At 37.2% G+C, this 25,213-nt stretch overlaps 1 protein-coding gene across 1 annotated transcript in view; it reads left to right on the top strand.

Annotated features, from left to right (window-relative positions):
* The first annotated feature begins 5,056 nt into the window (after positions 1-5,056).
* The window catches only part of EVL (Enah/Vasp-like), a 274,426-nt gene continuing 254,269 nt past the window's right edge, over positions 5,057-25,213 (top strand). Inside the window, exon 1 of the mRNA XM_074213076.1 lies at positions 5,057-5,180. Within this exon, the coding sequence (XP_074069177.1) occupies positions 5,176-5,180 (5 nt within the window). The 5' untranslated portion in view covers positions 5,057-5,175. The remainder of the gene's footprint in view (positions 5,181-25,213) is intronic.

The raw sequence follows: 25,213 nt of genomic DNA on the forward strand, positions 1-25,213 counted from the left end.
AATTCTTTGATCTCTCTCCAGCACTGGTTTTTTAGATTGGTTGATGAAATAACGAGACGATAAATACATTTGGAAGCATTTTTTATTATTACATCTCTGTCCTGCTAAATTGAAAGTGCAGGTTACCAATAAACATCATGCATCAAAAAGGAATTGTTTTGTTCGTATCTTTACTTTCTATTTGTTTAAACAAATTTATTATACATGATCCAGGAAAAAAGTGAATTTGTTATCCACGAGATGTCTTAAAAGAAACTAATCTTATCGAAACCTTCCCTAGTAGCCACTGAGATTCTTTAGTTCTTTAAAAATGGTAGTGTGTAGGGTGGCTAGGTGGCACAGTGGATAAAGCACCAGCCCCGGAGTCAGGAGTACCTGGGTTCAAATCTGGTCTCAGACACTTAATAATTACCTAGCTGTGTGGCCTTGGGCAAGCCACTTCACCCCATTTGCCTTGAAAAAAAACTAAAAAAAAAATGGTAGTGTGTAAATTAGATATTTAAATTATGAAGTTATCTATTACCTTCATAATGTCAGTTTTCATACACACATTATTGGAAATTCTCCATTCACATGGACCACGTGCTAGGGTTCAGGGTATAATGAAAACTTACCAGATTTCATGAGGATGGAGAACTGTTTCAATTTTCAGGCCTTTAACCATGCAGGAAAGTAATACAATGTAAGACCATGATAGACCCTAGTTGGCAAAACCAGTTTTGTAGAAGTAGAAACTAGTAGCATTGAGAATGGACAGCTGGGTGGTGCATTAGATAGTACTGGCCTTGGAGTCAAGAGAATAGGGGTTCAAATCCAGCCTCAGACATTTAACACTTACTAGCTGTGTGACCTTGGACAAATCATTTAATTCTGATTGCCTCAAATCCAGAACCATCTCCAGTCAACCCGATTCATATCTGGCCACTGAACCCCGATGACTCTGGAGGAAAAAGTGAGGTTTATGACTTAGCACAGCACCCCCTCACTCAAATCCAATTCATGTGCTCGTCATCGCATCACCTCCCTGATGTTGTGGTCTTCAAAAATGAAGGATTAACATTATCATTATTATTAACATTGAGAATGTGAAGGACAAAATCCAGGGAGGAAAAGGCATTCCTCTTCATCAGCAAAGGCTCATATTTGCAGATACACAGATGGAAGACAGTTACTCCCAATGTGACAGAGGGACTCTACCCTTCATCTGGCCCCGACTTAACAGACTGTTTATTGTTGAATTTATTATGAAGGTAATAATAGTATTGTTTTGTATTCATAGCACTTTGATGTCTTAATAGGTGGCTTTGAAATTGCCAGACTCTGACAACTAAATTTGAACTAAAGCTAACAAAAGATTTTGCTGCACATTGGGAAAAAAATAGGACAACAGCAACACAATTGAAAGAATCCTGTGAAAGCATAATGACAGCTCTCAACCTTAAAGAAGATCTATGAAAAGTCATCTCTTCACTTTCTTTGTTGACAAAGGGAAATATGTATGTATAAGAGCAATCATTTTTAAATATATTGGTTCATTTTACTGAATTTAGATAGTTGAAGAAATTTTCAGTGCTTATGCCTTAACCACACCAATATAATAGTAATGACAAAACCTCCAAAATTAATTTATACTTTTAATGCTGTACCAATCCTACCAAGAGAATACTGATTGAAAATGATAACATTCATTTGGAAAACCAGAAGATCTACAATATCAAGGAAAATGATGAAAAGAAGGGATGAAACAGACTAAGGAAAAAACTCCTTATTTGATAAAATTTGATAAAAAACAAATAAACAAACCAAAAAAAAAAAACACTTCTGGGAAGACTGTAAAGCTGTAGAGAGAAAATAAGCTTATTTGAATCCCTTATACCATATTCCACAATACATTCTAAATGGAAACATGACCTTAATATTAAAGATAACACTACAAACTAACCTAAGGTTTCACCTCATACTCTTTAAATTAGCAAAACTGACAAATGATAGGCATGCTAATATATTATTGGTGAAGCTGTGAAATATATACAATCATACTGGAAAGCAATTTGGTATTAAGCAAATAAAGTGAATGAAATGTCTATGTGCTTTGAACAAAACTCCATTACAGGGGTTTGATCTTCAAGGAAATCAATAAGAAGAAAGTTTTTCTATACAGCAAAATATAGCATTTTTTTATGAAAGCAAGGAATTAGAAACAGAGAAGGTGCCTTTTAACTGAGGGTAGCTAAACAAATTGTGTACATGAATGTGTTACACTCTGCATCCATTAATTACTATGCTATAAGAAATTATGGGCGTGGTGAATACAAAGAAGCATAAAAAGATCCATATGAACTGATACAGTAAAGTGAGCAGTTAATGCACACAGTCACTACAATATAAATGGAAATAACTGCACACCAAAAACTGACTGAAGAGTTGTGAGAAGACATTACTAACTTATCTTTTGGTATCACCTTGAGTAAAACCAAAAAAGTAGGAACTGTAATCATATTATCAGACAAAGCAAAAATGATAATTCATAATGTTAACAGAAAAACAAGGGAATTATTTTAGGCTTAAAGGAACCATAGGCAACAAACAACGTCAACATCAAATCTGTATGTTTCAAATTGGACAAATCTAAGAAAACAAAAAGGGAAATAGAGAATTTAACAAAATCTTAAACAAGTTAGGGCAAAAAGATGTATTGAATCATCTGAATGGAACCACTTTAGAATGTGTATGCATATACATATATATATATATATATATATATATATACACACACACACATATATATGTATATCAGCTCAGCTCAACATGGCATTTTAACAAAACTAAACCATATACTGGGGCAGAAATTGTAAATAAATTTTAAAAAGATGTCTTAGAAATATTTTTAATAACAACATTTTCACTGATCAAGACAAGAATTTTACAGAAATGACCTCAGGGTCTCAGTGAGGGTAGATCAAGGGAGCCTTTAATTGGCCCTCTGGATACTTTTCAATCTAGGTTATTAAACTGGTTAATTTCATGGTTGCCTATTTTATCCTTCCTTTATGGATTTATAGTTCTCCTGTGGGATCCCATTGTCCAAATAATTTCTTTCATCCCTGTCTGTGCTCAGACCTATATGACAGGGAAGGTGATAAGTAGCAGGGATCAGCTTTGACCTTAAGAAGTGTGAGGTAGGTATTCTCAACTCTTCTGACCTCTCAAAGTCTCCCTCCCCTAGATATTTTCAATCTCTATCCTAGGCTCAAGGTCATTACTAATCAGGATAATGATCTTAAAAACAGAAAACTAATGTGGTATAAATGAAGTTTTCTTTAAACAGTGTAGTTACTCTCAAAGGTGCCTGGCACATATTAGGGGGTCTACAGAATATTTACAAAAGTAGAGTTTGAGTTTATTTTTCTGCCAACCCAACCTGCTTTTTACCCCCATCCAGAATTCCTTGCAAAGTTAATTTATGTAGCTCTAGGTCTTCTTACTTACTGAAGACTTGCTCCTCTTTACTAAATGGCAATTCCTAGACTATGCTTTTTTCTAGTATCATGGTCATTCCCCCTCCATATAACAAAATAATTTCAAAAAATCATAGGGGATACATGAATGATAAATCAATCAACACCCATTAATAGATAAGTTTTTGCCTTATCTTGCCCAGAGCCAGGTCTACTAATTACCATACAGGCATGCAGCCTATACTCTCTTGACCATGACATCTCTCTGGACAAAGTCTTGCATCTCCAACTACCTAATGAACAATTGGATGTCTTGTAAATTCATTTGAAACTTAACATGTCCAAAATTCAACATATCTGCCCTTCCCCAAATCCTACCCTCTTCCTAACTTTCCTGTAACTCTCCTTCTTCCTATCTCAACCTAGATGTCATTGCACTCAATCCCACTCTGATGTCTCTCTTGTAGGCTTCCTTTCCCGGGTGGGCTCTAATCACATCCCACTGGGAACTACCGCAATATAACCTTGTTTGTTCTCCCTGCCTCCTTTCTCTTCCCCAATCCAGTCCATCCTCCCCTCAAGCAGTCAAAATTCCTAAAGCACAGGTCTATTTTACCACCTCTCCCCGCATTTGCCTCCAGATTAAATACAAATTCCTCTATTTGACATCTATAGTTCTTCTCAAAACCTGTCTGCTTCCTTTCCCATCTTCTTAAATTTTACTCTCCTCCCTTTACTTCTCCCACTCAATCCTCCAAATTCCAAATGTTTCTTACCTGGAATGCTGTTCCGCCCCACCTCCACCAAGCTTCCCTGGCTTCCTTAAAGACTCGGCTCAAATCCTACGTTCTACTAGAAAGTCATTTCCCAGCCTTGCGGTCACTGCCAGTGCTGCCCCTCCGAGAAGGCCCCCGTTCTCATTGCCCATCGTCTCCCCTTCAAATGTGAGCTCCACGAGGGCAGGGCAGGGATACATTTTTGCCTTTCTCTGATTAGTTAGGGGGGTTTTTTGAGCAAAAAAAATTTTCATACCACTGATAAAAGACAAAATGAACGTTAAAACATTGTTGATTTCGTAATTACTAGATTATTTTATATTTTTAGTACAGTGCGGGCCCTGGAGTCAGGAGGCCCTGAGTTAAAATGCGGCCTCACTTACTAATTCCCTAGCTGTGTGGCCTTGGGCAAGTCACTTTAACCCCACTGCGTTGCAAAAAAAAAACAACCCTGTGTTCTGTGCGGTGGCGCCTGTCCCTGACAAGTGTGCACATTAGTCCGGCCGTGCTCGCATAAGTGCACAATAAGCGCGCCGGGGCGCACTCCCAAAACTTGTTCCTACTCCAGTGAGGCTGAGCGCAGCCGCCGGCCCGACCCGGGCTCCCTCCCTCGGCGGCGCCGCGCTCCGGGGCCGGGGCCCCTCAGGGCCGGGCCCTTCCCCGTGCCCGGGAGCCCGCACCCCCACCCCGCCAGGCTCCGGGAGCGTGCGGCTGAGCGGGCGGGGGGGCACGCGCGCACCCGGAGGGAGATGGCAGGGGCCGGGCCAGGGCCGGCGGCTGCTGCCGCCCCAAGGACCCCGCGCCCGCGATGAGCCGCAGCGCCCCCCCAGACCCTGCCCGCCGCCGCCGCCGCCCGCCTGAAGCCGCCCCGGCCGGGCACGCGGCCCTCCTCCTCCCGAGCCCCCGCCGCCTCCGCGCCCCAGACCCACGGCGCGGGAGACATGAGGTGAGCCGCCGCCCGGGGGGCGCCCACGCGTGCCCGGCGGGGAGGCCGCGAGGAGGGCCCCGCGGGGCTCGGGCCGCCTCCGCGCCTGCTCCCTGCGCCGCTCCTCTGTGGCGCCTCGGGGGCCGGGCGGGGAGGGGGAGGGGCGCGCCGGGGGGGGGGGGCGCCCCTGGAGGCGGGAACGTGCCGGGCCGCCCCGGCCCGCCGCTGCAGCCACGTGACGGCTGCGGAAGGGCAGGGGGCCATCCGGGGCCTGGGGGGCCCGGGACCGCCCCTCCCCCTCCGCGCCCCGCTGACTCATCCCGCCCGGGGCTCTGCGAGCCGCCCCCCGCGTGGGCCTTCCCCGCCCGGCCTCCCACTAAAGTCTGCGCTCTCTCAATCTCCATCTCTCCGCCTCTCTGGAGCAATGTTTTTCCCCTGTATGTCTGTGCGTGTGTGTATACATATATATGCGTGTATATATACAGAATATGTTTATATTTCATATGTATGTTATAATATCTTTATATTTTTATATTATATATCATATTGTATGTATTTATGCATATATTTTACATGTATTTATATATGTATATATTTAATATACTCATGTATATATTTTATATTTTTATTTATTTGTGTGCATATTTTATATATTTATGTAAACATTTTACATATTATATTTTTACTTATATAATACATATTTATGTATATTTTTGTATTTATGTTTGCCTTCGTGTATATTGGTCTCTGTATATTTCCTCTGTGTCTCTACTGAATGTTTATTTTTCTGAGTGCATTTCTTATGTGTCCCTGTGTTTCTTTGTCTGCCTCTGTATCTCTGCTATATTTTAATTTCTCTCATCCTGCCTTTTTGGAAGGATAGGGGTTGTTGGAAGGGACCCTATCAGCCGACATATAGTGGAATTCTTTTTTTTTTTTTTTTGCAAGGCAATGGGGTTAAGTGGCTTGGCCAAGGCCACCCAGCTAGGTCATTATTAAGTGTCTGAGATCGGATTTGAACCCAGGCACTCCTGACTCCAGGGCCGGGTGCTTATAGTGGAATTCTTAACTGAAGAATCCCCTCTACAAAATATCAGACAAGTGGTGACCAGCCTTTGCTTGAAGGCCTGTAGCTAGAAGAAACTCATTCCACTTTTGAATAATGCCAATTGTTGGGAAGTTTTTCCATATTTTTAAAGTAAATTTGGGTCTTTGTCATTTCTAGCCATTGCTACCTCTCCCTCACACCTCTTTTCACCCAGTTAAAAATGGAGAGGAGATGGTGGAGGAGATGGGAAGGAACTTTCCAACAAATATGCATCTTCAACTGTTTACCTCTTTCTTTGAGTACATTGCCATTCTGTCAGGAGTAGTTAACATGTTTCCTAATAGGTAGTCTGGAGATTTGATTTGCCATTCTGTCAGGAGATAGTTAACATGTTTTCTAATAGGTACTCTGGAAGTGTGATTTGTCATTGCACTGGTCATTGTTTTAAGGCTTTCACTGTTGTTTTAGGGGTGCTCTTGTATAGATTGTTCTTCTGGTTTTACTCACTTCTCTTGAATCAGTTCACAGAACCCAGGATTTTAAGTTTGTATATCAAACTAGGTGTACTCAAAACTCCTTTATCTGATTTAGATAAGAGTAAGGTTATCTCCTGACTTTTCTTCTATGCTTCCTTACTCTCACCTCAATTATGAGAAATAGAAAACTCTACCCCTTTATTCCTCCTTTCTAAACTATGTGTTTCTTTAATTTTCTTTTCTCTTTCCCTTCTCCAAAATCTGAGAAGAGAACTGATTCGTACCATTTCTTGTTTCTTCTTTCCCATAAGGAAATTAGCACTACATCATCATATTCTACCCAAGCATCTATTCAAATAAATTTACTTTTCTAGATTTCTCTGGATTCTCCTTGTAAGTATTTCAAAATTCCTACTTTTAATGAGAAATTCTTGAAAATCCTATTTCACAAAAGATCTTCCCTCTAACCCAATTCCATAGAAAAACACTCACTTTGGTAGGGTTAAGTTATTCTTTTTTTTTTTTTTTTGGTTTTTACAAGGCTATGGGGTTAAGTGACTTGCCCAAAGTCACACAGACAGGAAATTATTAAATGTCTGAGAACAGATTTAAACTCAGGTCCTCCTGACTCAGGGACTGGTGCTCTTTTCACTGTGCCACCTAACTGCCCAAGGGTTAAGTTCCTCTTGATTGTAAGACTATACTACCATTTGCCTTTTGAGGAATATTATACTTCAATATTTTTTTTTCCAATTTTTAGTAGAAATTGCTAGGTCTTGTATGATCCTAGTAGTTCTTTGGTATGTGAACTCTTTCTGGATCCCTGCAGCATTTTTTTTTTTATTGTTGATGTTGTAGCTATGGTTATTGAGGTTTCTTTTAGGAAATGATTGGCAGATGATCTATCTTTACAGTGTTCTCTATGTCTATTAGATCTGGCCAGTTTTCATTTATGACTTCTTGAAATATACAGAAATCTCAAAATTCCTAGTGTAATTTTAAGCCTTAATAGTTATTATATATTATAATATAGTAATAATTGCTTACATATTGCATTATAGCCCTAAAGATTTTTGTGTGCAAGTTTTTTTTTCCAAAAATCATGGTTTTAAGGGAATCCAGTGATTTTTAATTTATCTCTTCTTGTTTTTCAGGTCAGTTGTTTTTTATATTAGATATCTTAAATTTTCTTCTTTGTTTTCAGTCATTAATTTTGTTATCATATATTTTTGCTCTCTCATGAAGTCATTGTTTTCTTGGGTAAGGTTTACCACCTTCTTTTCCAAGCTATTATTGGCCTTCCCTATTCTTTCCATCAAAGACTTTATTTCATTTATCCATTTTTTTCTTTTCTTCTAGATATTCATATAGTCCTTGTGGAATGTCTTTTTCCCCTTCAAATCTGTGCTTGAAGTTATTATGTAATTTCTCCTTCTAGATTGGATTTTTGAACATCTCTAGATCTGCAGTAATTTTTTATATTAGTCGTTGTCTTCCTTGGTTTACTCATCTCTCCAGTTTAGATTCCTGTGCCAAGATCATGCCCTGCCCCATGCAGTTTTCTTTTCCATTCTTTTTTTTTTTTAGGTTCTTGCAAGGCAAATGGGGTTAAGTGGCTTGCCCAAGGCCACACAGCTAGGTAATTATTAAGTATCTGAGACCAGATTTGAACCCAGGTACTCCTGACTCCAAGGCCGGTGCTTTATCCACTAGGCCACCTAGCTACCCCTCTTTTCCATTCTTGACTAGCTGACCTCATATCAGTTTTTTTGTTTGTGAATTGCATTTTTCCCCAGTTTACGTACATGTAAGATGATTTTCGACATTCATTTTTATAAGATTTTGAGTTCCCCAGAATGACAGGCAGTATGGTATAGATTATGCTAATAGAATCATGTTAAATATATTTCCATGTTAGTCATATTGTGAAAGAAGAAACAGACAAATGAGGAAAACCATGAAAAAGTGTGGGGGGGAATAGTATGTTTTGATCTACGCTCAGAGTCCATCAATACTGTCTCTGGATGAGGATAGCATTTTCATCATGAATATTTGGAATTGGCTTCAATCCTTGTATTGCTGAGAAGAGGTGTCATAGTTGATCATTGCACAGTGTTGTTGCTATTGTCTACAATGTTCTGGTTCTTTCTGTCCACTTCACTCAACATCAGCTCATATAAGTTTTTTGAAACCTGCCAGCTCATCATTTATTATGACTCAATAGTATTCCAATACATTTATATGCTATAACTTGTTCAGCCATTCCCCAATTGTTGGGTATTCCCTCAATTTTTCAATTCTTTGCCCCATAAAAAAAAAGCTGCTATAAATATTTTTGTATTTGTAGATCCTTTTCCCTTTTTTAATGAAATCTTTGGGAGACAGATCTAGTAGTGATAATGCCAGGTCAAAAGTTATTTACAGTTTGGTTGTCCTTTGGGCACAGTTCCAAATTACTTCCCAAAATGGTTGGATCAATTTACAACTCTACCAACAATTCATTATTTTTGAGAAATGAGACCTTTATCAGAGATACTTGTTGCAGCTTTCCCCAGTTTTTAATATAATTTTTGTTGCATTAGTTTTATTTGTGCAAAAACTTTAGTTTTATATAATCAAAATCATCTGTTTTACATTTCACAATGCTCTCTATTTCTTGTTTGTTCATTTTTCTTTTACTATAGACCTCACAAGTAAAGGAATACCTTGCTCTCCCAACTTGTTTATGGTATCATCCTTTATGTGTAAATCATGTCTCCATTTTGTTCTTATGTTGGTTGGTATGTATTGTGAAGATTGCTTAATACCTAGTTTTCTAATTTTCTCAGCAGTTTTTGTCAAATAATGATTTTATTTTTGCAAAAAATTGGATCTTTGGGTTTGTCTGGGATATATTAGATTGCTATGACCATTTGCTATAATGTATTTTGTACCTAATCTGTTCTACTGATTCACCATTCTATTTCTTAAGCACTACCAAATTGTTTTGATTAATTACATTTTATAATCTGTTTTAGATCTGACTAAACTGCCTTACTTCACATATTTTAAATTGTTTCCTTGATATTCTTGACCTTTTATTCTTCCAAATGAATTTTGTTATTTTTTTCTAGCTCTGTAAGATAATTTTTTTGATGGTTTGATTGGTACAGAACTGAATAGCAAGATTAATTTAGGTAGTATTGCCACTTTCATTAATTTGACTCAACCTACCCATGAGTAATTAATGTTTTTCCAATTGTTATTCAAACATGACTTTATTTGTGTGGAGTGTTTTATAGTTGTGTTCATATAGTTTCTGGTTTGTCTTGGCAGGTAGACTTCCAAGAATTTTATTTTGTCTACATTTATTTTATTTTTTTTTAGGGTTTTTTTTTTTGCAAGGCAGTGGGGTTAAGTGGCTTGCCCAAGGCCACACAGCTAGGTAATTATTAAGTGTCTGAGGTCAAATTTGAACTCAGGTACTCCTGACTCCAAGGCTGGTGCTCTTATCCACTGCACCACCTAGCTGCCCCTACATTTATTTTAAATGAACTTTCTTTCTATCTCTTGCTGCTGAACTTTCTTGGCAATATAGAGAAATGATGATTTATGGGTGTCTGTTTTGTATCCTGCAACTTTGCTAAAGTTGTTAGTAATTTCAAGTAGTTTTTAATTGATTCTCTAGGATTTTCGAAGAATAGTATCATATCATATGCAAAGAGTGATAGTTTTGTTTTCTCATTGCTTATTCTAATTCTTTCAATTTCTTTTTCCTTCATTTATTGCTAAAGCTAACATCTCTAGTGCAATATTGTATAATAGAAATAATGGTCATCCTTACTTCACCCTTGATCTTATTGAAAGACTTCTAGCTTATCTCTATTACAGATAATGCTTGCCGATAGTTTTAGATAAATATTATTTATTATTTTAAAGGAAGCTTCCTTTATTCCTGTGCTCTCTAGTGTTTTTAATAGAATGAGTATTGTATTTTGTCAAATGCTTTATCTGTTTTTATTGAGATAATCATATGGTTTTTGTTACTTTTATTATTGATATGGCCAATTATAGTGAAAATTTTCCTAGTATTACATCAGCTCTATATATTTTTATAAATTCTACCCAGTCATAGTGTATTATCCTTGTGATATATTAATCTCTTTGCTAGTATTTCAATTAAAATTTTTTGCATCGTTATTCATTAGGGAAATTGGTCTTTAATTTTTTTCTGTTTTGACTCTTCCTAGTTTAGGCATCAGCACCATATTTGTATCATAAATGAATTTAGCAGAACTCCTTCTTTGCCTAATTTTCCAAATAATTTATAAAGTGTTGGAATTAATTGTTCTTTATATTTAATGTTTGGTAGAATGCACTTGTGAACCTACAGATTTTTTCTTAGGAAGTTCATTGGTGGCTTGTTCAAATTCTTTTTCTAAGTTTGGGTTAATTAAAGTATTTTATTTATTCTTCTGTTAATCTGGGTAATTTATATTTTTGTAGATGTTCATCCATTTCATTTAAATTGTCAAATCAATTGGCATATATTTGGGCATAATAGCCCCTAACAATTGCCTTATTTTCTTCTCCATTGGTAATGAATTCACCCCTTTTCATTTTTTACTAGAAATTTGATTTTTTTATTTTTTTAAATCAAATTAACCCATGGTTTATCTATTTTATTGTTTTTTTCATAAAGCTAACTTCTAGTTTTATTTATTAGTTCAGTGTTTTTCTTACATTCGATTTTATTAATCTCTCCTTTGATTTTTCAAGATTTCCAATTTGATCTTTAATTGGAGGGAAGGGTTAATTAAGGTATTTTTCCAGTCTTCTTTTAGTTGCATGTCCAATTAGTTGGTCAGTTGTTTCTATATTTTATTGATGTAAGCAATTAGAGATGTAAATTTTCCCCTAAGTACCACTTTGGCTTTTTCCCATAAATTTTGGTATGTTGTCTCATTGTTGGCATTTTATTTAATGAAATTATCAATTGTTTCTATGATTTATTCCTTGATCCACTTATTTTTTTTTAGGATTAGATTATTTCATTACCAATTAATTTTAATCTTTCCATTTATTATTATTGAATTTTTATTGCACTATTCTAAAAAGAGTCATTGACTATTTCTGATTTTCTGCATTTGGTTATGATGTAGTTTTATCCTAATATCATAATTAATTTTTGTGTAATTGCTATACAATACTGAGAAAAGTGTATTCCTTTCTGTTTCCATTCAATTTTTCCCGAACACTATAATATCTAACTTTTCCAGAAATTTATTCATCCCTTTAACTTTTTTTCTTGTTTATTTTTTCATTAAAATTATCTGTTTCTTAGAGGGGAAAGTTGAGGTCTCCCATTATAGTTTTTTTTGTTTTTGTTTTTGTTTTTAGGTTTTTGCAAGGCAAATGGAGTTAAGTGGCTTGCCCAAGGCCACACGGCTAGGTAATTATTAAGTGTCTGAGACCGGATGTGAACCCAGGTACTCCTGACTCCAGGGCCCGTGCTCTATCCACTGCGCCACCTAGCCGCCCCTCCATTATAGTTTTATTGTCTATTTCTTCCTGTAACTCATTCAACTTCTTCCGAAATTAGATATAAACTATTTGGTGCATATATAGCTAGTATTGATATTACTCCATTGTCTATGGTTCCTTTTAACAAGATATAGTTTCCTTCCTTGTCTCTTTTGATTAGATCTAGTTTTGCTTTTGCTTTGTCTAAGATCATGATTGCTCCCCTTGCTTTCTTTGCTTCAGCTGAAGCATAATAGATTTTGCCCTGGCCCCTTACCTTTACCCTGTGTATCTCTCTCAGTTTCAAATGTTTTTCTTCTAAACAACATACTGGGGCAGCTAGGTGGCGCAGTGGATAGAGCACGGGCCCTGGAGTCAGGAGTACCTGGGTTGAAATCCAATCTCAGACACTAAAATAATTACCTAGCCGTGTGGCCTTGGGCAAGCCACTTAACCCCATTTGCCTTGCACAAACCTAAAAAAAATACAAAAAAAAAATAAACAACATACTTTGGGATTCTGGTTATTAATCTCTTCTGCTCTCTGTTTCCATTTTATGGGTGACATCATCCCATGCACATTCACAGTTATGATTACTAACTGTATAGTTCCCTCCATTTTTTTTCTCCTCTGTTCTCTCCTTTCATCCTTTGCCTTCTCAGCAATGTTTTGCTCCTGTCTACCTCCTCCCCTGCTCTGCCCTTTCTTCTGTCAGTCCTCACCCTTCAAAGGGTCTAAGAACAGCTCACCATTCTGAAGATTTCTAATCACTCTGGAACTTTTTTCCCACTTTAGCTGTCTCCAGATCCATGCAGGCACAAATGTGTGTCTCTGGTCTGTCTCTTCCATCCTAAAAGGCTTTTGGAGTATTTTTTAGCACTTGTTCTGCTTTGTTAGTTTGACCATGAACTTTTTGTTCAGTTCCGAGATGGAAGAAAATACTTATTATAGTTTCTTATTTGATTTATTAACCATCATTCAGGTTTTTTTCCCTAGACTTTTTCTAGGGTTTTTCCTAAAGTAGACCTATGGGAGGTAGCCAGTACCTTCTTACCAACTCTCCAGTCATCTTATCTACCAACTCTCTATTGCCCACTTTTTGTTTTTCTTCTTATCCATAGGTCATTTCCCTTTGTAGAGAAAGCAAAACAGAATAAGAAGAAAACAATAAAACCTTCTGTCTTTTCTATCCCAATCCTCCTTTATCCAAAGTAGCTCTAAAAGGAAAATAATTCAGTTTTTTGTTATTCTTAACTTTCCTCACTAGCCTCAGTTATTTTGAACTTTGACACTCATGACTGGAATATATTAAGCTATTGTATTCATATTCTGTTATGCTCCTGGTTTCCAGTTTTTAACAAGGGTTTTTGTTTTTGTTCAGCTATAAAGCTGAATTTATCAGTGAGTTCCCTGTCATCTTCATCAATCCTTTTATATATCTCCCCCATCTTCCAGTTCATCATATTTGTTTTTCTCTGTGTTTTAAAATTTAATGCTTAAGAATTTTCTAGCCCCTCTTGTTCTTACTTTCTTTGTTGACTTTTAGCCCATGAGATACTAGTTCTATTTTTTTCAGGACCCTTGGACTTGGCTATTCCAAATTCTAGGGTATATGGCTTTTGTTCATTCAACAAGCATGTATTAAACCCCTACTATATGGTAGACATTTTCTAGGTATTCTAGGTTCATATTTCTCCTTTCTCACAAATTCTAGCATAAAGAAATGGAATATTTTCCTCCTTTCAAGTTTCCTATCATTTTTACTCCAAAAACGAGTTCCTTTTTATTATTGAGACTCAGTTCAGAAATACAATTTCCTCTTTTTTTTGGTTCCTGTACCTTTTAAAGAATGAAAAAGTAATTATGAAAGTGATAAAATTATCAACCACTCTTGTTTGCTAGAGAGAAGACCAGCAGATGTTCATATAATTGAAGTCCCTCATGGCTACTATATATTATGTGTATTTGCCAACATTGTGATCTGTTTCCTGGACTCATCTGGAATTCCTTTTCTAAGTGGTCTGTAATATATTCCCATGATACTATCACTTAAGTTTCTTCCTCTAGTGATCTTTTCTCCAAATGCTCCTTACTCTACCCTTCCTCCTCTAATTCCTGGATTTTTTTCAAATAACTATAAATGAAGAAGTGGTATGGTACAGTGAAAAAGTGTTAGATTTGTTGGTGGAAGATGTGGGTTCCAAACATGTCTCTCCTACTAAGTATCTCTGTAATCTTGAGCACATCCTTAACCTCTCTGGATTTCAATATCTTTAACTATAAAATAAAGGGAGATTGTCAGGTCTTTTTTCCCCCTAGCTCTAAATCTTTTTTTTTTAAGGTTTTTGCAAGGCAATGGAGTTAAGTGGCTTGCCCAAGGCCACACAGCTAGGTAATTATTAAGTGTCTGAGACTGGATGTGAACCCAGGTACTCCTGACTCCAGGGCCAGTGCTTTATCCACTATGCCACCTAGCAGTTCCCTAGCTCTAAATCTTATGTGCTGTTTTTACTATGACATTTTAGCCAGTTCCTCTTTGTAGCATCCTCTTCCTTTGACTATTATTCCAGATCCATATTCCAGGTATATATCATCCCACCAAATCTCAGTGATATCTTTAATGTTGAATTTACTTCCTGGTACTAAGTCTCTACTTCACCATTCTCTGTCCATATTTTGTGAATTTGTCACCTTTGCTACTATTTCTCTCTTTGTATTTCCTTTGTGTATGTCTGTCTCACTCTTCTCACTCACTCTTTGTTTTTTAAGACATCTTGGGGGGTTTTTGTGTCTATGTACTTCTCTTTTTATTTCCTATTTTTTGCTTTCCTCCCTTTATATCTTTTTCTGTTATCTTCATTATTGTGACACGATCTACTTGTGGGTGTCCCAGGAGACACAGAAAGGACTGCCTTAGTAATAACAGCCCATAGCTGGGTTTTTTCATACTTTCTACAAGCCTAAAGAAAAGAAGGCTTTCAGTTAGTTGATTGATTAACCATCAGTGGAGCATAGTACATAATTTAAATGCTGCATGAATCTACCCTATGATATGAAACTACCATCCAAGTGATTTCATCAGAAGGAATCTAGTGCTTATGTTCTTGCATAAGCATAAACTTGTAAGATACATACATATATATAAATACATATATATATATATATATATATATATATATATATATATATATATTTTGGTTTTTGCAGGACAATGGGGTTAAGTGATTTACACTAGGTAATCTGAGGCCAAATTTGAACTCAGGTCCTCCTGACTCCAGGGCCAGTGTTCCATCCACTGCACCACCTAGCTGCCCCCGATATTCCTATCTTGCCAGAGTACTCCCCACAGTCTTTTAGCTTACTTCTGTTCCTAAATCCCTGGGCTATCTTGTACTGAAGACTGAGTGGGCACACTTGCTGGGATTCAATATTGATCTAGAGATATGAGGAAAAGAACATAGAATATTATTCTAAATTGTGAAAATTTTAGAAATATCTATGTGGTTTTAGGTCCCTGCTCCCATTTGTCTGGGAAATGTCCATCTATCTGATTTACTTTCTATAATTACATTACACAGGCAATCCATTCTATGGCCATATGCATTTTATTTTATTTTTTTTTTAGGTTTTTGCAAGGCAGTGGGGGTTAAGTGACTTGCCCAAGGCCACATAGCTAGGTGTCTGAGGCCACATTTGAACTCAGGTCCTCCTGACTCTAGGGCCAGTGCTCTATCCACTGCACCACCTAGTCGCCCCTGCCATAATGCATTTTATTAAAAAATGAATAAGATGTTTGTCCAGATTTGTTTCATGGTGTGCTCAGTCTAATTACCTCCCAACTATCCCTTCAACTACCCCCACCACCTAGGAAAATGAGGGGGAATAAAAGGATTAGTGGAAGAAGTTACAGTTTTTAGAGCCTCCTGAGCTCAATTCTGCTAACAATTAGAGAAAAGGTAGGAAGTGTCAGTTTCCCAGCTTGATCTCACCAGCAACTGAGATCTCCTGATAGCTGCAGGTTCATTCCCATTCCAATTATATATATACATACACACACACACACACACACACACACACACACACACACACACACACACACATATATAAAAGATTATTGGTCTTCCCATTTTCTAGAACCTTTTCTCCTTCAGTGTAATTTTCTAAGCTCTACCTTCTCTTCAGTGTTTGCAGGTTGCCTGTCCCACAAGGAGCTCTTGGCTCTTGAAAGAAATTGAATTAAATGGCAGACCAGTCATTGGGAAGACTGGTGACCTTAAAGGCTTTCCCCAAGGCAATAGCAATAACTAATTAAAAGGAAGATGGCCAATCCCTATTCAAAATCTCCCACATCTCCACCTCTTCATGTCCTGAATCTACTTAGTGACTTCCTGCTTTCAATAGCCTGCTGACTCAGTTTCCCCAGTGACATCTCTCATGTTTTCTCAGACTCCAAGCAAAATGAAATGCACCATAGACCTTGCCTAATATCTTTCTTGTCTCTTTCTCAGGATACATTTCTTTTTGCATCTTTTTCTATCCACTTTATGCCTTACTCTGTGTGTGTGTGTGTTTCTTTTTCCCATTTTTCCCCTTTTACTTCAAGAGAGAGAGAGAGAGAGAGAGAGAGAGAGAGAGCAAGCACAGTGTGCCTTCCTGTTTCTATATCTCTCCCTCTGCATGCCTCTTATGTCTCATCTGTAAAGTAGGAGTAAAATCTATAACTTCTCAGGTTCTTATGAAGATCAAATAATATAATGTATATAAAGTATTTGTAAAGTTTAAAACTACATCATCAGTTTCTAAATTTTTAAAATTTACCTTTATCAGTAAAAATGTTTTTGAAATGTACTCCAAAATTTATTCATAATAAATATAAATATAAAAAATAAATATAAATAGTACCATATTAATAATCATTTATATTTTAAAACAAAAAAATTTAAAGATAAGATAAAATGTATTAATATTTGAATGTAAGAGGTATTGTACAGGTGAATTTGACAAGACCCAGCAACTAATTGCTTATGAAGAGTGAGAGGGAGTAAGAAATCATTGATGGCATGTAAGTTTTGTATCTGAGTGACAGGAAGGGTGCTTTTGCCCTCAATAGAAATGGATGTATGAAAGACATGTAAGTTGTGGGGGAAGTAATGTAATTAGATAGGTGATTCTAATCTTTACCCGGCCATGTATGCTTATCCTATGCAACTAATCCAAACCACTAAAAATGAAAAGAAGTGTAGTTTTTACTCATCAGTCATTGTCTAGGATGATAGAAGCTACTGTTGGATGCCTTCCCTCACCATCAAGTGATTTGGGAGGTTGAAAGTGGCAGGGAAAGTGGGGTGGAGAGGAAAGCACAGAAAAAAGTGCCTGAGGCAAATGATAAGCACTCAGAGATTCTGTTCTCCAAATTTAAGGGAAGAGGTTAAGAATTTCCACAACCATTGGACACCAGAGACTAAGAGAGAAAATGAGGAACAATGAAAGGAGGTTGGAATAGTTGAGGAGAATAATCCCTTAGTCTTATGGGTGGGATGTAACCTATCTTCCAAGCTACCATTGTATACAATCTTGGGATCCTGTCAAGGTGTCATGCTATATGGTCCAATGAAATGAAGCCACCCTCTCCCCCCATGTGAACTATGGAAAAAACATTAACTATTATGACAATTGTATTTGCCATTTGTGTGGGTGACTATGAATGTATATCTGCATGACTGCATATATATATGCATATATAATATAAATATACACACACACACATATACACATGGAATACTCTGAGGAATGAGTTAATTTTAAAAAGACCCCTTTAACTCCCTTGTACATAATTAACTCAAATGTATAGCTGTTTGCTCAGGTTAAATACCATAAAACATTATTTTTGGTTGCAGATGGTTTTCTCTTTTTCTCTTTCTCTGTTTCTCCCTTCAGTTTCCTTAATTGGTTTTTTTTGATGGAAAGTTTCTTATAAGTAGTCTCTTTAGACTACAACATTACTTAATTTTCTGATCAGCGAAAACATAATTCATTTTATTTCCACCATCTCCCCATGCCCTACACACACACACACACACACACACACACACACACACACACACAAACACAAAGTGGGAACAAATATACAAAAAGTGAAACTATAAAAATGAAGAGTTTCCAATGCTTGATAGAAATATAGCCATTCTTTTATTGGAAAAGAACACTTTTTAACTGTCCCTAACAGTTTGTGGATCATGCTTTTTTTTTTTTTAGCTTTTTTGGCAAGGCAATGAGGTTGTGACTTGCCCAAGGCCACACAGCTAGGTAATTATTAAGTGTCTGAGGCTGGATTTCATCTCAGGTACTCCTGACTCCAGGGTCCGTGCTCTATCCACTGCACCTCCTAGCCACCCCTGGATTGTGCTCATTTGTGAGAGTCTCTAGATTAATGTTTATGCTGATGACAGTGAGCTCCCTGTCATTAGTATTTCCAGGGCTTAGCAGAGTTCTGAGAACATAGTAGGCACTTAATAGATGCTCACTGACCAATAAGTGAATCACTTGGATCCTTCTGGAGCATGAAAACATCCTGTCAGTTGGGATATTTCCTGAAAGATATTTACAAATGGACTTTGGTTCATCAATGAGAAGGATGGTCCCTCTGCTCCCTTTTCACAGTTTTGATTTTCTACTCTAGGATGGAAAACTAAATCACCAAACATCCTTCCAGTTTGGCAGATTTGGTGTCATGATCCTACTTCATCAATGAGTACCAGAGCTGTTTTGTCCCCATAATTGATCTTTTTTTTTTTTTTGGCAAAAAATCTATCTAAATCAGTAGCAAAACAGAAGCAGCAATTCCAGTGAGAGAGAGAGTTAGGTTGACTCAACAGAGGGAGTCCCAGAGCTCACCTAAGGAGAAATGCCCTAAAATCTCTAGAGGAGCAAACGGGGCATTGGGACATGATGGAGACTGCCATCTCTTCTCATTTCAGCTTTTTCCCAGCCTCATTCTCCCTTCCCCCACCTGAAGTGAGATTTGGCCTCATCCATATTCTATCTCAGTCAGAGAGTTGGAGTTGGAGCTCCAGGCCTGGAATCAGGAAGACTCATCATCCTGAATTCAAATGTGACCTCAGACACTTAGTAGCTGTGTGACCCTTGATAAGTCATTTGACCCTGTTTACTTCCATTCCTTGTCTATTAAAAGAGCTGGAAAAGGAAATGGAAAACCACTCCATTATGTTTGCTAAGAAATGGGTTTACAAAGAGGCAGACATGACAATAATAACACCATACTATCTCAAGGCTGGAATATAGAAGCATCCAAAGTGACATTAGAACCTGAGGAGACTTAAAACATTTCAAAGAAACTGAAGAGACTCAAATAACCTGGTACTCTCCTCTCTCTCTCTGGCTCTTATCAACTCCACCTTGCCCCTTGCAGAGTCCCAACTCAACTGCCTTTAATGGTGCTGCTTAGAAGGGCCCTGGTTTCCCTTGGTGAAAGATTCATTCAGCAAGTTGTAACATATCCATACTAGTGGATTTAGAGCTAGATGGGAATTGAAGTCTAACCAACCCTCTCAGAAAATGAAGAAACCCAGAGAAGGACTCATCTTGAAGACAGTGAATGACAGAGGCAAGATCAGAAGAGAGGTCCTCTGAGGCCTAAGCCTAGGTTCTTTTCCATTATACTACAATCATTCATACCAAATAAATAGAAAACCAAAATTTGAACCCTGTCTCTAGAGTTAGTTTTCATGTCACTGTCCTGTATCACTACAGTACAGATAGAGAAGAGCCCTGTGATCCAGAAAGCCCCCTCCAACAAGGTCTCACTGACCTAAATTCATCCTGAGAGAAGTTTGACTCAAAAGGGAAGGTTCTGTCCTCACTCCACAGTAAAATTCTGAGGAAGTCACCAAAACAAAGCTCAACTGTGGCTTAGAGCTAGGATCTCTCCAAAATGTAGAAAACTGAATTCTATCCAGGAAAGATAGTATCCAATATGGCTAATAGACATTATCTCATTCCTACTAAAAAAAATCCTTCAAATGTAGAACAAACTAAAATACATGCCCAAAGAAATGCAGAAAACATGGACCATCTCAAATAACTCTTGTCATTGTTTTTCTTCCTTCAGAAGAGAATAACAACTTGCTGAGACTACTGAACAAGTATTTTGAATTTGCACCCACCTCCAATCTTCATGGTTTGAGCAATTGCCACACAGTCCATCTCTGGCACTGAACTAGATTTTATTTTAGTCTTTCAGCTAATAGACCCTTCTGTCAGTGCCCATCTCTCTTTTAAAAAGGATCTGTTAATGCTTGAAATATCACACTCAAGAGGAAATTACTAAGGCTGACATCTAGACACCTAAGTAAACAGATAGTGTTGGATTCAGGTCAGGAAGACCTTAGTTTAAATCTGCCTCAGATACTTAATCTAACTGTGTGACCCTGAGCAAATCACTGGAACTGTTCTGTTTCCTCAACCTCAAAGTGTTGCTGTGAAGATTAAATTAGAAGTTTTGGAAAGTGTTTTGGAAAACTTTAAAGTGTCTTATCATCATCATCATCCTCATCCCTTAGGATCTGTGGTTTAAGAAGGAAACAAAAAAGCAAAAGAAGACAATCAGGGAGGGGTTCAGAAGGTGGGAATGATGGCTGTTTCTCATGTTTCTATATCAAGAGATCCTAATCCATATAAAACTGAGCATTTTCTGTGGGAGAAAGGAGCTTCACTTTTGCTTACTCTGAGTCCAGAGATATTCTTGTACTTAACCAATTTGCCAGAAATCCTGACCCTCACTCTGCTCCTTCAATTTGTGGTGGGAGCAGAATTTTTCCCACAGTTCCTGTTCCTGACCCTAATCATTTGTTCTCTAATACTTTACATTTGTGGAGAGCAGAGTATAGAAATGAAACCCTAAAGCCTAGAATATGAGAATAAGCTTCTGTTGGATGTTCACCTCTGCTCTGTTTGGAAATGTTAAGTGCTTCTATCTCGACCACATCCAGACTTTCTCAAAGATGACCCTCAATTCCTAAGACCTCTGAGGCAGCACAGAAAAAAACATTGAATTTTCACTGGAAAAACCTGAGTTCAAATCTGACTGATTTGATGTTGAGACAACTAGGTGACTCAGTGGATAGATTACTGGGCCTGGAGTCAAGAAGACATGAGTTCAAATCTAGCTTAGACACTATGACCCTGGGCAAGTCACTTGATTTCTGTTTGCCTAAATCCTCTGGAAAAGGAATTGGCAACCACTCCAGGGTCTTGCCAAGAAAACCCCATGGGGGGAACTAGGTGGTGTAGTGGATAGAGCACCAGCCCTGGAGTCAGAAGGACCTTAGTTCAAATCTGGCCTCAGACATTTGATACTAGCTGTGTGACCTTGGGAAAGTCACTTAACCCCAATGTCTTGGAAAAAACAAAACAAAAAGAAAAATCTCATTGGCAACAGTGTCTGATGTAGTCCACAAGGTCATGAAGAGTTAGACATGACTGAAAAATAACATGCTGTGTGACATTGGGCAAGTTGATAATGTTTGTCCTTCATTTTTGAAGGAAATCATGACATCAAGAAGGTGATACTATGAAGAATGTGAATTGGATTTGAATGAGGAGGTACTAAGGCACCAGTCCCACTTTTTCCTCCAGGGTCATCTGGGTCCATTGAACAGATATGAATCAGGATGACTAGGGATTGTCCTGGATGTGAGACAATCAGGGTTGTGACTTGCCCTAGGTCCCTCAGCTTGTCGGAATTAAGTGTCAGGTCAAATTCGAACTCCCTACCTCTTGACTCCAAGGCCAGTGCTCTATCCACTGCACCATCTACCTGTCCTTTGGGCAAATTACTGTGCATCTCTAAGCATCAGTTTCCTTGCCTGTGAAAGTAGGGGATTAGACTTGGTAATGTCTGAGGTTCTTCTAGATCTAAATCTATAGTCCTATGTACTCCACTTTATAATGTAGAGTGTATTCGGATTTAGATTAAACTCAATGGGGCAACATTACACTTAACGAAGGTTTTGTCTAATTAACTGTTTTACTTATTTCTTGCTGGAAATTCTAAGTCTCCCCTCAACTCCCTATATGCCCCAGACCCAGTTTTTGCTTCCTCTTGCCTTCATCTCAATAACGTATAGGGAAAATTTTATTACGAGTGTTTTGGAGTCAGGTCTGATAAGATTTATGAATGGGTAATCATTTTAAATTAGAAATTATAATATAATTATTGCTAAATACTTCATGGATTTGTGGTTTTGTTGTTGTTGATAATTCCTTCATTAAAATAGATTTTAGCAGTGCTACAATTTGGTAGATAGTCTATAAGAACTGCTCTGCCTAAAATTTTATCACTCTAAAGTCAAGTTCATAATTAACTAAATTTGACTACATATTTCCTTCAGGGCTAGAAAGACAAAACATCATTGTCAGAGAACAAGAAGACTAATGGGACAGAATATTGTACACATTGCCAGATAATATTTATGTTGGATGATTTTTATTTATTTAATCTTAATTGGTTTTTCTTGGCCATAAAGGAGAAAGAAGGAGATTGGCATGACTAAGATTTTAAAAAGATATAAATAAAATGCAAATATGTAATTGTGCCCATAGCAAGGGTCCCAGGATTACTTGGTTTCTATCTTGTACATGCTTTATATGTTTATGTAAGTTTACGTATTGTCTTCCCTGTATGATATGAACTCCCTAAAGTCAGAGACTATTTCACTTTTGTCTTTGTATATGAAAAGTCTAACCAAATGCAAGATATAATATAGTAATATCTATTCCATAGATGTTTTCTGACTAATTGATTAATTGATACGACCTGACAGAACTTTAATTCTTCTGGAATAGACTTTTAGAACCTAGGGTTGGAAAAAAAATATAAAAAAATTAAATTTAATTAAATTTAAAAAATAAAAAAGAACCTAGGGTTGGATCTATGCCACAATAAAATATTAGAGTAGGATTTTAGTAAAAACTTAAGTAGTATTATTAATAATAAGTTTAATAAATCTGACCTCAGACACTCACTAGTTATGTGAACCTGGCAAAGTCACATACCCTGTTTGCCTATTCATCTGTAAATTGAGCTGAAGAAAGAAATGGCAAACCACTTTAGTATCTTGTCAAGAAAACCCCAGATGAATCACAAAGAGTTGGATAGATTGAAAAAATGATCAAACAATGACAAAATAATGTAGAAAACTAATAAGAAAGAGATTGATTTGTTGATTGAGTGATTTGGATACCTGAAATTTTCTGAAATGGTTATATCTGACACATTTTCTTTTTTAAAAAATTAGATTCAGGAGATCTGGGTTCTAGTTTAGCTCTGCTGCATGCTTATTGATTTTGGGAAAAAATATTTCATTTCTCTATGCCTCAACTTTCTTATCTGCAAAACAAAGTTAATAAATCCTCCATAATATAGTTCATAGCATTGCTGATAATCCAAGGAGATAATAAATATGTAAGTGCTTTGTAACCTATGTTGATCTGGAGAGGACTGAAAGACCTTTAGAGGTCACTGGATCCAATGTTCTCATTTTTTAAGGAAATTGAGACCTGGAGAAATTAAGGGACTTCCCCAAATAATAAGAGAAGCCAGATTTTTATAAAATGTAAAGTTCTGTACAAATGTGAGCATTGCCACTTTTGTCTCCATTGATACATACAGGATCTAAGAATTGGAAGGGACCAGAGAAGTTGACAAATCTAACTCTGTATCTCTAAGTAGTTAACATGCATCTCTGATCCCATGTTACTAAAGCAGTATCCATTTTCTACAAAATTGTCAGATAAGAAAAATCTTGCATTTTATGTCTTTTTACTTACTCTTTTGGGGATTCCTTCTTATTTTCTTCTTCCTTCTTCCTCCTCCTCCTCCTTCTCTCCTTCCTTCCTTCTTTCTTTCTTCTTGTTTTTTGTCTGGATGGCCACATGGCTAGCCATGAAATACCAGCCCTTCAACAACTCTAGAATCTGGAAAAGAGATCTGATCATCAGCAAGCATTTCTTAAATATCTTCTATGTGCCAGACTGAGTTCTAGGATTACAAAGAAAAGCAAACAAAAAACAATTGCTGGCCTCAGGAAGTTCACAGTCTAAGAGTTGAGATAACATGAAAACACCTGTTACATACAATATAAATAGATCTAAATATAAAAATTAAAGATAATCTCATAAATCATTATGATTAAGGGGAATTAAGAAGGGCTTTTAAAAAATTTTATTTCATTCTTTCCAACTACATATAAAGATAGTTTCTAACATTTATATTTTATAAGTTTTGAGTTCTACTTCTTTCTCGTGACTCTCCCTTCCCTCCCACTTTCCTTGCCAGCAAGTAATCTAATAAAGGATTTACATGTAGAATCATGTTTAACATATTTCCATATTAGTCATGTTGTGGAAGAAGAATGAAGATTAAAGGAGAAAAAAGCATAAAACAAATTTTAAAAAATGAAAATTTTATACTTTTACCTGTATTCAAATTTCATAGTTTTTCCCCCTCTGGATGGAGATGACATTTTCCATCACCAGTTTAAAAAGGGTTTCTTGCAGAAGATTAATCTTTATCTGAGATTCGAAGGAATCTTGTGAAGCCAGGAAGCTGACATGACAAGGGAGAGTAAAAGCATAGGGGGATAGTCAAAGAGTGTTATGTTTGAGGAATAGCTGGGAAGCCAGTGATTTGTTTGTTTGTTTGTTTGTACATTGGACCAAAATTTGCCTCTCTTTAACTTCTGCCCGGTGGTTCTAGCTCTGCCTTCCAGAGACAAGAAGACAAATTTTTCATGATAGTCTTTCAAATACTTTAAGATAGCTATCATTTCTTTAGACTAAGCATTCCCAGTTCCTTCAGCTGTTCCTCCTGTTCTATTCTCTCCCTATCCTACTCTGGAAGTACTTCTACTGATTGGTATCATTCACAGAATAGAACACCCAGAAATGAACCTAGGACTCAAGATTATTATCCCACCCATTATGGAGAGTCGAACTCTGTCCCTGTAAGA

Source organism: Macrotis lagotis, chromosome 1 (genome assembly GCF_037893015.1).
Source record: "Macrotis lagotis isolate mMagLag1 chromosome 1, bilby.v1.9.chrom.fasta, whole genome shotgun sequence".
Classification (NCBI taxonomy): Eukaryota; Metazoa; Chordata; class Mammalia; order Peramelemorphia; family Peramelidae; genus Macrotis; species Macrotis lagotis.